Here is a 13,983-nt window from a genome sequence, read left to right on the forward strand (position 1 = left end):
ATGATACAGTTATGCTGCTATAATAAGAGGCTCTGATGACATAACCAGAGATAATGATGGTAACTGTCCCTCTCCACTCCCGGCATTCAGATGCCCTTTACTTGAGTATCCAGCGTACTGCTACTGCAGGCTCTTTAATTATTGACAAGACTTCGAGAGGAAAAGTACTAGCTAGTGCTCTCATAACATTCATTTTGCAACGTTTTTTCCTCTCACTTCAAAATCGAAGCATAACGCGTCAGTTTTATCAAGGATATTACACATTTTATTCATTTACGCCAGGTTTTATGTTGTTTTTATTTTTTTGCAAAGCTTCGTTTTTGGCGTGTTCTCATCTGGAAGGAACCTGTGCGTACGTACGAGAAGGTGTATCCATTATGCGCGCCTCTGTGCAGTGGTCTGGTGTGGTAAACGCCCTGTGAGAGATTTCTGAGAGGTGGTGTCATCTTTTAGGGCCAGAAGATTCTATTTATATTAGAAAGCTGCAATCCCTTAACTATAACTCAGCCTGAGCTGCTTGTAAGCTACCCGAGAGAGGCTTTCGGGAATCATATGACCTGCTGCAGCTCATTCCAAAGATACCGGAAAGGGCGCTCGCTCCCGCAGCTTTTGCGCTCTTTCAAACCACAGTCTTCGGAAAGGGGTACATCTGGAAGATGTACAACACCGCAGGACAACAGAAAGACGTTGAATATTAGGATAAGAAATACTGCTCTTTGTTTGTAACGGATATATATATATTACAGTTGAGAAGGGACACTGATAGAGCAAAAAATGCCGGAGGAAAAAGGTAATGTCGTTTCGTTTTCTGCTTCAAAACGTATGTTTACTTTGTAGAGAGCATGAGTCGGTAATGGGACAAAGACGCTTCTCGATGGGCAGTAGACCGTAGCCTTCAGCGCAGTGTGTGTCAAGTTGAAAGGCAATTGAGGTTTGGTTCATTGACTTGTATGTGTACAGATAAGATCTGCTTGTGCGGTATTCTGCCCAATAAGACGTACAGAATCTCGTAGGAATACATTTAAAGACAAATATAGTTAATTCCATAATTTGATATGATGACATAATTGTCATATAGTGAATAGAAACAGGGCCTTTTTGTATTATGTAATCCCAATTAAATTGACGTTAGCCCAATTTTCTAATAGCAGAAACAAACAACAACATCTCAGTGTATGACTGATGATGTGCCAGAATGACACGCTGCAACACTCCATAAAGTCCCAGTCAGGCAGCGATGTCCCTTTGGGCACCTGCCTGACTGACACAAGACGCCTGCTTGGCTGGCCATACGGGCATGGAACCAAAGACAGACGGCCAATCTGTCTCAAATGGGAAAATACTCAGCTATTTTGTTATGTATGTGTCCTCCACCGTATACATACACATGCATTGGTGTGTATGTGATATAGCAGCGTTATGCACAGTGGGATTCTGTAACAGATGTCTTGACACCTTCTGCCCATGTCCTCCCTCTCTGATATGACGTAGTGACACATTGGGACTCCAAACAACAGTCTCAGCAAATAGAAAAGCATCTTCCCAGCAGTGTCTGCCACGCTGGTATCTTTAGAGGGGCAGCTATATGGACATACTATAAATGGACAGTTGGTGTGGACACTCAGTAAGATCACAATGGGATGACGCTCGGCTTTGAAAGCTGTTCTGTTTTGGATGGACAGGCGACACCTACGCAGCCGCTGACACACACACACACACACACACACACACACACACACACACACACACACACACACACACAATTAGGCAGACAGGCACACACACACACAATTAGGCAGACAGGCACACACACACACAATTAGGCAGACACACACACACACACACACACACACACACACACACACACACACACACACACAAAGAAAGTGTATCCAGGCTGGGTGTGATGTAATGGTTGGCTAGCTCTAGCCGTCGCAGTGACGCTCTTCATTTCTGCTGTAAACAAACCCTGCTGTCTGTCCGTCAGTCACGCGTGAGGAACAGACAAGCCTGCATCCCTCCTCCCTATTGGTCACTTTTGGCTTCCTTCCCAAAGTGCCATCACTAAAAGTTTTAAATGTCCTCGTCTTAACATCCTCTCCTTCTGCAGGTATGGAGGGAGAGCATGAGGGAAAACATTCTGTGTGACTGTTACTGAGGCTGTGCTTTCATCTGTCCTGTTCTTTCATCAGAGGCGATGAACGAAAGCGGAACCTCCAACTAAGGTGCATGAGTTAGGAGCCAACCGAAGTAGAGAGGAGATTCGGATTCTTGGAGGACAATTGAAGTAAATAAAAAAAGATTCTCTATTGTTAGAAGTAGATGAGGAGAGGAAGCCACTTTCAGCATTCAGATACGGGCTCGAGTCTCGAAGGTTACACCCTCTGTTACATCGAAATATTCTGCCAGTCCTTTCCCATCTAAAACCGGACACCCGCTTCAATGTTCTTTTTAAATGGACTGTTTTCGTCCTAGAGGCTGAAGGAAACATGACGTGTACTTAATGATATACACTTAAAACAGTTACGCAGTCATATTCTTTAGGTGTTAAACCTAAGGTTATTCTGAATGTTTATTCTGGGCTTTGTGGTTCAGGTATACACAAACAGTTAGCACAAACATAACCACCCCCCCCCTCTCTCTCTCTCTCTCTCTCTCTCTCTGTCTCTCTCTCTCTCTCTCTCTGTCTCTCTCTCTCTCTCTCTCTCTCTCTCTCTCTCTCTCTCTCTCTCTCTCTCTCTCTCTGTCTCTCTCTCTCTGTCTCTGTCTCTCTCTCTCTCTTGTAAGCAGTAATCAAAAGTAGGTGTGTGCCCCCCACACACACACCAATACCATCTCAAGGTCTGTGCTTTTATTTTATGCTGCGTCATGGTGTCTACTGCATCATGGTGTCTGCATCATGGTGTCTGCATCATGGTGTCTGCATCATGGTGTCTGCTGCGTCATGGTGTCTGCTGCATCATGGTGTCTACTGTGTCATGGTGTCTGCTGCGTCATGGTGTCTGCTGTGTCATGGTGTCTACTGTGTCATGGTGTCTACTGCGTCATGGTGTCTGCTGTGTCATGGTGTCTACTGCGTCATGGTGTCTGCTGTGTCATGGTGTCTGCTGTGTCATGGTGTCTGCTGTGTCATGGTGTCTGCTGTGTCATGCTGTCTGCATCATGGTGTCTGCGTCATGGTGTCTGCTGCGTCATGGTGTCTGCTGTGTCATGGTGTCTGCGTCATGGTGTCTACTGCATCATGGTGTCTGCTGTGTCATGGTGTCTACTGCGTCATGGTGTCTGCTGTGTCATGGTGTCTGCTGTGTCATGGTGTCTGCTGTGTCATGGTGTCTGCATCATGGTGTCTGCTTTGTCATGGTGTCTGCTGTGTCATGCTGTCTGCATCATGGTGTCTGCTGTGTCATGGTGTCTACTGCGTCATGGTGTCTGCTGTGTCATGGTGTCTACTGCGTCATGGTGTCTGCTGTGTCATGGTGTCTGCTGTGTCATGGTGTCTGCTGTGTCATGGTGTCTGCATCATGGTGTCTGCTGTGTCATGGTGTCTGCTGTGTCATGCTGTCTGCATCATGGTGTCTGCGTCATGGTGTCTGCTGCGTCATGGTGTCTGCATCATGGTGTCTGCTGTGTCATGGTGTCTGCGTCATGGTGTCTGCGTCATGGTGTCTGCTGTGTCATGCTGTCTGCATCATGCTGTCTGCTGTGTCATGGTGTCTGCTGTGTCATGCTGTCTGCATCATGGTGTCTGCGTCATGGTGTCTACTGTGTCATGGTGTCTGCTGTGTCAGGGTGTCTGCTGTGTCATGGTGTCTGCGTCATGGTGTCTGCTGTGTCATGGTGTCTGCTGTGTCAGGGTGTCTGCTGTGTCATGGTGTCTGCGTCATGGTGTCTGCTGTGTCATGGTGTCTGCTGTGTCAGGGTGTCTGCTGTGTCATGGTGTCTGCGTCAGGGTGTCTGCTGCGTCAGGGTGTCTGCTGTGTCAGGGTGTCTGCTGTGTCATGCTGTCTGCGTCATGGTGTCTGCTGTGTCAGGGTGTCTGCGTCAGGGTGTCTGCTGTGTCAGGGTGTCTGCTGTGTCATGGTGTCTGCGTCATGGTGTCTGCTGTGTCATGGTGTCTGCGTCATGCTGTCTGCTGCGTCAGGGTGTCTGCTGCGTCAGGGTGTCTGCATCATGGTGTCTGCATCAGGGTGTCTGCTGCGTCATGCTGTCTGCATCATGGTGTCTGCGTCATGGTGTCTGCTGTGTCATGGTGTCTGCTGCGTCATGGTGTCTGCATCATGGTGTCTGCGTCAGGGTGTCTGCTGTGTCAGGGTGTCTGCTGTGTCATGGTGTCTGCGTCAGGGTGTCTGCATCATGGTGTCTGCATCAGGGTGTCTGCTGCGTCATGCTGTCTGCATCATGGTGTCTGTGTCATGGTGTCTGCTGTGTCATGGTGTCTGCTGTGTCATGGTGTCTGCTGTGTCATGGTGTCTGCTGCGTCATGGTGTCTGCATCATGGTGTCTGCGTCATGCTGTCTGCGTCATGGTGTCTGCGTCATGCTGTCTGCATCATGGTGTCTGCGTCATGGTGTCTGCATCATGGTGTCTGCGTCATGGTGTCTGCTGTGTCATGGTGTCTGCTGCGTCATGGTGTCTGCTGCGTCATGGTGTCTGCATCATGGTGTCTGCGTCATGCTGTCTGCGTCATGGTGTCTGCGTCATGCTGTGTGATCAGGTCACATGGTTTATTTTATTACCCACGCCAAGACGGGCATCACTTCTCCTCTTCTCTCATCCTCCGTTCCTCTTCTGACCTTTGCCTTTGTCCGGCGCCACACTGTTATAGGCTCTGCCTTACATTTAACTGACTTCATACACACTGTTATAGGCTCTGCCTTACATTTAACTGACTTCATACACACTGTTATAGGCTCTGCCTTACATTCAACTGACTTCATACACACTGTTATAGCCTCTGCCTTACATTCAACTGACTTCATACACACTGTTATAGGCTCTGCCTTACATTCAACTGACTTCATACACACTGTTATAGGCTCTGCCTTACATTTAACTGACTTCATACACACTTCAGAATGTCATGGCTGCACAATTTGCCACTGAAGTGAAATTGCTAATTAAGGGTCTCATGTATTAGTAACACATAGTCTATAGACTGACAGATAGTCTATAGGCTGACAGATAGTCTATAGACTGACACATAGTCTATAGACTGACACATAGTCTATAGACTGACAGATAGTCTATAGGCTGACAGATAGTATATAGACTGACACATAGTCTATAGACTGACAGATAGTCTATAGGCTGACAGATAGTCTATAGACTGACACATAGTCTATAGACTGACACATAGTCTATAGGCTGACAGATAGTCTATAGACTGACACATAGTCTATAGACTGACACATAGTCTATAGGCTGACACATAGTCTATAGGCTGACAGATAGTCTCATGTATTAGTAACACATAGTCTATAGACTGACACATAGTCTATAGGCTGACACATAGTCTATAGACTGACACATAGTCTATAGACTGACACATAGTCTATAGACTGACAGATAGTCTATAGGCTGAGTCCCTTTCAACTCTGCACTGCTCTGAACCCACTGTGCCGGAGCTTTGATACCCCTGTCACACTGTCGTAAGCCTGCTCATACAGTGTTGATTCTGTCACATCTCAGATGTAAACCTCAATTTAAAGAGGTTCCTATTTGAGTGTCGTCCTCAAGTACTGAGCTTGCAGCTGTCCTAATCAGTTATATTAACCCTGTTACATGCTCAGTCATGAGAGGGAGTGAGGAAGGAAGGGAGGGAGCTAGAACAATTCAAACCACTGTTCAGAACTAATACGTATACCAAATGTTTTAGGGTCCAAACACAGGTCGGCAACATAGCTCCACATCCGTACAATACAGGTATCTTTATCGACACAATAAGCAAGATACGAGAAGGCTACGGCTATGTTACCCTGATGAAGACAGCTTGGTTATTAGACTATGTTACCCTGATGAAGACAGCTTGGTTATTAGACTATGTTACCCTGATGAAGACAGCTTGGTTATTAGACTATGTTACCCTGATGAAGACTGCTTGGTTATTAGACTGTTACCCTGATGAAGACAGCTTGGTTATTAGACTATGTTACCCTGATGAAGACAGCTTGGTTATTAGACTATGTTACCCTGATGAAGACAGCTTGGTTATTAGACTATGTTACCCTGATGAAGACAGCTTGGTTAGTAGACTGTTACCCTGATGAAGACAGCTTGGTTATTAGACTATGTTACCCTGATGAAGACAGCTTGGTTATTAGACTATGTTACCCTGATGAAGACAGCTTGGTTATTAGACTATGTTACCCTGATGAAGACAGCTTGGATTTTAGACTACGTTACCCTGATGAAGACAGCTTGGTTATTAGACTATGTTACCCTGATGAAGACAGCTTGGTTATTAGACTATGTTACCCTGATGAAGACAGCTTGGTTATTAGACTATGTTACCCTGATGAAGACAGCTTGGTTATTAGACTATGTTACCCTGATGAAGACAGCTTGGTTATTAGACTATGTTACCCTGATGAAGACAGCTTGGTTATTAGACTATGTTACCCTGATGAAGACAGCTTGGATTTTAGACTACGTTACCCTGATGAAGACAGCTTGGTTATTAGACTATGTTACCCTGATGAAGACAGCTTGGTTATTAGACTGTTACCCTGATGAAGACAGCTTGGTTATTAGACTGTTACCCTGATGAAGACAGCTTGGTTATTAGACTATGTTACCCTGATGAAGACAGCTTGGTTATTAGACTATGCTACCCTGATGAAGACAGCTTGGTTATTAGACTGTTACCCTGATGAAGACAGCTTGGTTATTAGACTATGTTACCCTGATGAAGACAGCTTGGTTATTAGACTATGTTACCCTGATGAAGACAGCTTGGTTATTAGACTATGTTACCCTGATGAAGACAGCTTGGTTATTAGACTATGTTACCCTGATGAAGACAGCTTGGTTATTAGACTATGTTACCCTGATGAAGACAGCTTGGTTATTAGACTATGTTACCCTGATGAAGACAGCTTGGTTATTAGACTATGTTACCCTGATGAAGACAGCTTGGTTATTAGACTATGTTACCCTGATGAAGACAGCTTGGTTATTAGACTATGTTACCCTGATGAAGACAGCTTGGTTATTAGACTATGTTACCCTGATGAAGACAGCTTGGTTATTAGACTATGTTACCCTGATGAAGACAGCTTGGATTTTAGACTACGTTACCCTGATGAAGACAGCTTGGTTATTAGACTATGTTACCCTGATGAAGACAGCTTGGTTATTAGACTGTTACCCTGATGAAGACAGCTTGGTTATTAGACTGTTACCCTGATGAAGACAGCTTGGTTATTAGACTATGTTACCCTGATGAAGACAGCTTGGTTATTAGACTATGCTACCCTGATGAAGACAGCTTGGTTATTAGACTATGTTACCCTGATGAAGACAGCTTGGTTATTAGACTATGTTACCCTGATGAAGACAGCTTGGTTATTAGACTGTTACCCTGATGAAGACAGCTTGGTTATTAGACTGTTACCCTGATGAAGACAGCTTGGTTATTAGACTATGTTACCCTGATGAAGACAGCTTGGTTATTAGACTATGTTACCCTGATGAAGACAGCTTGGTTATTAGACTATGTTACCCTGATGAAGACAGCTTGGTTATTAGACTATGTTACCCTGATGAAGACAGCTTGGTTATTAGACTATGTTACCCTGATGAAGACTGCTTGGTTATTAGACTGTTACCCTGATGAAGACAGCTTGGTTATTAGACTATGTTACCCTGATGAAGACAGCTTGGTTATTAGACTATGTTACCCTGATGAAGACAGCTTGGTTATTAGACTATGTTACCCTGATGAAGACAGCTTGGTTATTAGACTATGTTACCCTGATGAAGACAGCTTGGTTATTAGACTATGTTACCCTGATGAAGACAGCTTGGTTATTAGACTATGTTACCCTGATGAAGACAGCTTGGTTATTAGACTATGCTACCCTGATGAAGACAGCTTGGTTATTAGACTATGTTACCCTGATGAAGACAGCTTGGTTATTAGACTATTACCCTGATGAAGACAGCTTGGTTATTAGACTATGTTACCCTGATGAAGACAGCTTGGTTATTAGACTATGTTACCCTGATGAAGACAGCTTGGTTATTAGACTATGTTACCCTGATGAAGACAGCTTGGTTATTAGACTATGTTACCCTGATGAAGACAGCTTGGTTATTAGACTATGTTACCCTGATGAAGACAGCTTGGTTATTAGACTATGTTACCCTGATGAAGACAGCTTGGTTATTAGACTATGTTACCCTGATGAAGACAGCTTGGTTATTAGACCATGCTACCCTGATGAAGACAGCTTGGTTATTAGACTATGTTACCCTGATGAAGACAGCTTGGTTATTAGACTGTTACCCTGATGAAGACAGCTTGGTTATTAGACTATGTTACCCTGATGAAGACAGCTTGGTTATTAGACTATGTTACCTTGATGAAGACAGCTTGGTTATTAGACTATGTTACCCTGATGAAGACAGCTTGGTTATTAGACTATGTTACCCTGATGAAGACAGCTTGGTTATTAGACTGTTACCCTGATGAAGACAGCTTGGTTATTAGACTATGTTACCCTGATGAAGACAGCTTGGTTATTAGACTATGTTACCCTGATGAAGACAGCTTGGTTATTAGACTATGTTACCCTGATGAAGACAGCTTGGTTATTAGACTATGCTACCCTGATGAAGACAGCTTGGTTATTAGACTGTTACCCTGATGAAGACAGCTTGGTTATTAGACTATGTTACCCTGATGAAGACAGCTTGGTTATTAGACTATGTTACCCTGATGAAGACAGCTTGGTTATTAGACTATGTTACCCTGATGAAGACAGCTTGGTTATTAGACTATGTTACCCTGATGAAGACAGCTTGGTTATTAGACTGTTACCCTGATGAAGACAGCTTGGTTATTAGACTATGTTACCCTGATGAAGACAGCTTGGTTATTAGACTATGTTACCCTGATGAAGACAGCTTGGTTATTAGACTATGTTACCCTGATGAAGACAGCTTGGTTATTAGACTGTTACCCTGATGAAGACAGCTTGGTTATTAGACTATGTTACCCTGATGAAGACAGCTTGGTTATTAGACTACGTTACCCTGATGAAGACAGCTTGGTTATTAGACTATGTTACCCTGATGAAGACAGCTTGGTTATTAGACTATGTTACCCTGATGAAGACAGCTTGGTTATTAGACTGTTACCCTGATGAAGACAGCTTGGTTATTAGACTATGTTACCCTGATGAAGACAGCTTGGTTATTAGACTATGCTACCCTGATGAAGACAGCTTGGTTATTAGACTATGCTACCCTGATGAAGACAGCTTGGTTATTAGACTATGTTACCCTGATGAAGACAGCTTGGTTATTAGACTATGTTACCCTGATGAAGACAGCTTGGTTATTAGACTATGTTACCCTGATGAAGACAGCTTGGTTATTAGACTGTTACCCTTAGCTTGGTTATTGACTGTTACCCTGATGAAGACAGCTTGGTTATTAGACTGTTACCCTGATGAAGACAGCTTGGTTATTAGACTATGTTACCCTGATGAAGACAGCTTGGTTATTAGACTATGTTACCCTGATGAAGACAGCTTGGTTATTAGACTATGTTACCTTGATGAAGACAGCTTGGTTATTAGACTATGTTACCCTGATGAAGACAGCTTGGTTATTAGACTATGTTACCCTGATGAAGACAGCTTGGTTATTAGACTATGTTACCCTGATGAAGACTGCTTGGTTATTAGACTGTTACCCTGATGAAGACAGCTTGGTTATTAGACTATGTTACCCTGATGAAGACAGCTTGGTTATTAGACTATGTTACCCTGATGAAGACAGCTTGGTTATTAGACTATGTTACCCTGATGAAGACAGCTTGGTTATTAGACTATGTTACCCTGATGAAGACAGCTTGGTTATTAGACTATGTTACCCTGATGAAGACAGCTTGGTTATTAGACTATGTTACCCTGATGAAGACAGCTTGGTTATTAGACTATGCTACCCTGATGAAGACAGCTTGGTTATTAGACTATGTTACCCTGATGAAGACAGCTTGGTTATTAGACTATGTTACCCTGATGAAGACAGCTTGGTTATTAGACTATGTTACCCTGATGAAGACAGCTTGGTTATTAGACTATGTTACCCTGATGAAGACAGCTTGGTTATTAGACTGTTACCCTGATGAAGACAGCTTGGTTATTAGACTATGTTACCCTGATGAAGACAGCTTGGTTATTAGACTATGTTACCCTGATGAAGACAGCTTGGTTATTAGACTATGCTACCCTGATGAAGACAGCTTGGTTATTAGACTATGTTACCCTGATGAAGACAGCTTGGTTATTAGACTGTTACCCTGATGAAGACAGCTTGGTTATTAGACTATGTTACCCTGATGAAGACAGCTTGGTTATTAGACTATGTTACCCTGATGAAGACAGCTTGGTTATTAGACTATGTTACCCTGATGAAGACAGCTTGGTTATTAGACTATGTTACCCTGATGAAGACAGCTTGGTTATTACATTATTACATCTGGGGTCCTAGAGTGAGACTCTCCTGTTCTTCTTCAAGGTACGTTACCTGCATTGGCAAATATCTTCAATCTCTAACGTTAACATTAACAGGACGACAATGAAGAAAAATGACAAGTGATTGACGTTGAAATATGTCTTCATGAACAGCGAGGCAAGCTCACAAAATTGTACATTCAGTTTACACCCACTGTGTTTCACAAGATGACAGCCTGGTTTGCTGGTTTGCTCAGGAGTCCCTAAAACATGAAACAACATGATTTATAATTCATACAAATGTAAAACGCTGTACAGCAAGCTAAATGTACAGTGAGTTGGCTAATGGTAGCTAATCAGATAGTTTGTTAAATAGAGATTTTTAGTAAATTAACTTTATGACCACAAAATATACATAATCAATCGAGGGGTGGTTGCTGTGGGATTATTTTAGATGCACTTTAAAGAGGTAGGGTTTCAGATGTTTTCGGAAGATGGACAGGGACTCTGCTGTTCTAGATTCAGGGGGAAGCTGGTTCCACCATTGGGATGTGTCGTGGAAATTTCCTCTATTTACCAAATCATGGGAGCAAACCACACACACAAGTCAGAGTTAGTTATCAAAGTCCATCTTTAATTATATGAGCTCTATCACAAACCCTGTGACTCTCAGATCAATTCAGTGTCTATCAATGAATTCTCTGAGAGTCCCTTCCACATTGCAATAGCATTTTGACTTTCAACAGTTCAGTATCTCTAATGAAAAGTTGAGAGTCCCAACATAATGGCAAATGGGATCCTTTATAGCAAAGATACACAGGATAAGACAGCATCGGCATAATTCATTGTTCAGCTTTGTCTCCTTTCTCAAACTCAGAACCATAAACCAACCCTCCATATCAACAGGCATATATCAAATTGTAATTTAGATACAACCAATTCTAAATACAACCAATCCTGGACAAACTCACAGAGAGGAGACTGATTGCTATAGGTTAAGATAGGGACAACAATAGAGGGAGCATAGAATGATTCCAGACACTGCCATCCTCCTTTCCCCGATGGGAAAAGTAGGAAGTGACTGGCACACAAACACAGTGGAGCAAAAGACATGTTTACACATGATGACACTTTGACCTCTCCCCTCTCTGCGGCCCATGCAACTTAGTCTTGACATAGAACAGATACTGCAACCCTGCCACAGTATTATACAAAAATAACATTCTTGATGAGAAGTAACTTACAAACATATGATGAATATAAAACATCTTACCTATGTTACCAACAAATTCTGATTATTCCCCAACAGATGTCAAGACAGAGAAGAGCCTGAACTGGGCTGAGTGGCAGTTACCCTCCCATAGGGGTGGGAGGACAGAGAAGGGTTTGGACTGGGCTGAGTGGCAGTTACCCTCCCATAGCGGTGGGAGGACAGAGAAGGGCTTGGACTGGGCTGAGTGGCAGTTACCCTCCCATAGGGGTGGGAGGACAGAGAAGGGTTTGGACTGGGCTGAGTGGCAGTTACCCTCCCATAGGGGTGGGAGGACAGAGAAGGGCTTGGACTGGGCTGAGTGGCAGTTACCCTCCCATAGGGGTGGGAGGACAGAAAAGAGCCTGAACTGGGCTGAGTGACAGTTACCCTCCCATAGGGGTGGGAGGACAGAGAAGGGTTAGGACTGGGCTGAGTGGCAGTTACCCTCCCATAGGGGTGGGAGGGCCAAGAGACCAGAGGTGGCAGAACGGAGTACTTGGGTTGGGGTGTAGGGTTTGAGCATGTCCTTGAAGTTAGGGAGGTCAGTTCCTCTGAAGTACCAGGGTCTTGTAGTGGATACGAGCTTCGACTGGACGCCAGTGGAGGAGCGGGCTGACATGGGAGAACTTGGTCAGGGGGAGAGAGACAGTGAGATGGAATGGCACTTATAAGTCAATGGCTTCGGGGCATCAACATTTGATGTCCTTCCAAATTGTAATTTGACACGTGAATTTTTTTTCTTCTTCTAGAAACACCTGCTGGATGTTGCAGCAACACATGACTTCACATTAATGTCAAAGTTTATCTTCCATGTGCAGGGTGGGAATCAAAAGGTCTGAAACAAAACTAATATTGAGAAATATTGGATTTAGAAGAATGTGTAAGGAGACTATTTCCTAGAGACCCTATCGTCTTAGCGATCTCTTTCACATTGTCTCTCATTCTTGCTTTGTCTATGGTGATTCAGTATGACCTACCTTTAAAAGGAATTCGTTCTAGGGTTAATTTCCATGCAAGGTCAGAGACCAAAGATCTCTGTGGTATTTGACCTTGAGGTTATAGGTCATAGGTCAAATGCATGTCAGATTTTTAAATGTTTTTTTTCACCTTTATTTAACCAGGTAGGCTATTTGAGAACAAGTTCTCGTTTGCAACTGCGACCTGGCCAAGATAAAGCATAGCAGTTCGACACATACAACAACACAGAGTTACACATGGAATAAACAAACATACAGTCAATAACACAGTAGAAAAAAGAAAACAAAAAAAGTCTATATACAGTGAGTGCAAATGAGGTAAGATATGGGAGTTAAGGCAATAAATAGGCCATGGTGGCAAAGTAATTACAATATAGCAATTAAACACTGGAATGGTATAGATACTGGGGTGCAAAGGAGCCAGATAAATACATTAATACTGCATGGGGATGAGGCAGATACAGTGGGGAGAACAAGTATTTGATACACTGCCTATTTTGCAGGTTTTCCTACTTACAAAGCATGTAGAGGTCTGTCATTTTTATCATAGGTACACTTCAACTGTGAGAGACGGAATCTAAAACTAAAATCCAGAAAATCACATTGTATGATTTTTTTAAGTAATTAATTTGGCCAAGATCTTTTGAAGACCTTAGAAAGACAGGGTAGGATAGATATTGGTCTGTAGCAGTTTGGGTCTAGAGTGTCACCCCCTTTGAAGAGGGGGATGACCAGCTTTCCAATGTTTGGGAATCTCAGACGATACGAAAGAGAGGTTGAACAGGCTAGTAATAGGGGTTGCAACAATTTTGCAATTTCGGCAGATCATTTTAGAAAGAGAGGGTCCAGATTGTCTAGCCCGGCTGATTTGTAGGGTCCAGATTTTGCAGCTCTTTCAGAACATCAGCTATCTGGATTTGGGTGAAAGAGAAATGGTGGGGGTTTTGGCGGGTTGCTTTGGAGGGTGCCGGGCAATTGGCCGGGGTAGGGGTAGCCAGGTGGAATGCATTGCCAGCCGTAGAGAAATGCTTATTGAAATTCTCAATTATAGTGGATTTATAGGTGGTGACAG

The 13,983-nt window shown here is 43.4% G+C and overlaps 1 protein-coding gene across 1 annotated transcript in view; it reads left to right on the forward strand.

Annotated features, from left to right (window-relative positions):
• Positions 1 to 158: 158 nt before the first annotated feature.
• The window catches only part of ablim2 (actin binding LIM protein family, member 2), a 109,128-nt gene continuing 95,303 nt past the window's right edge, over positions 159 to 13,983 (forward strand). Inside the window, exon 1 of the mRNA XM_064940745.1 lies at positions 159 to 790. Within this exon, the coding sequence (XP_064796817.1) occupies positions 775 to 790 (16 nt within the window). The 5' untranslated portion in view covers positions 159 to 774. The remainder of the gene's footprint in view (positions 791 to 13,983) is intronic.

Source organism: Oncorhynchus masou, chromosome 27, assembly GCF_036934945.1.
Source record: "Oncorhynchus masou masou isolate Uvic2021 chromosome 27, UVic_Omas_1.1, whole genome shotgun sequence".
Taxonomy (NCBI): domain Eukaryota; kingdom Metazoa; phylum Chordata; class Actinopteri; order Salmoniformes; family Salmonidae; genus Oncorhynchus; species Oncorhynchus masou.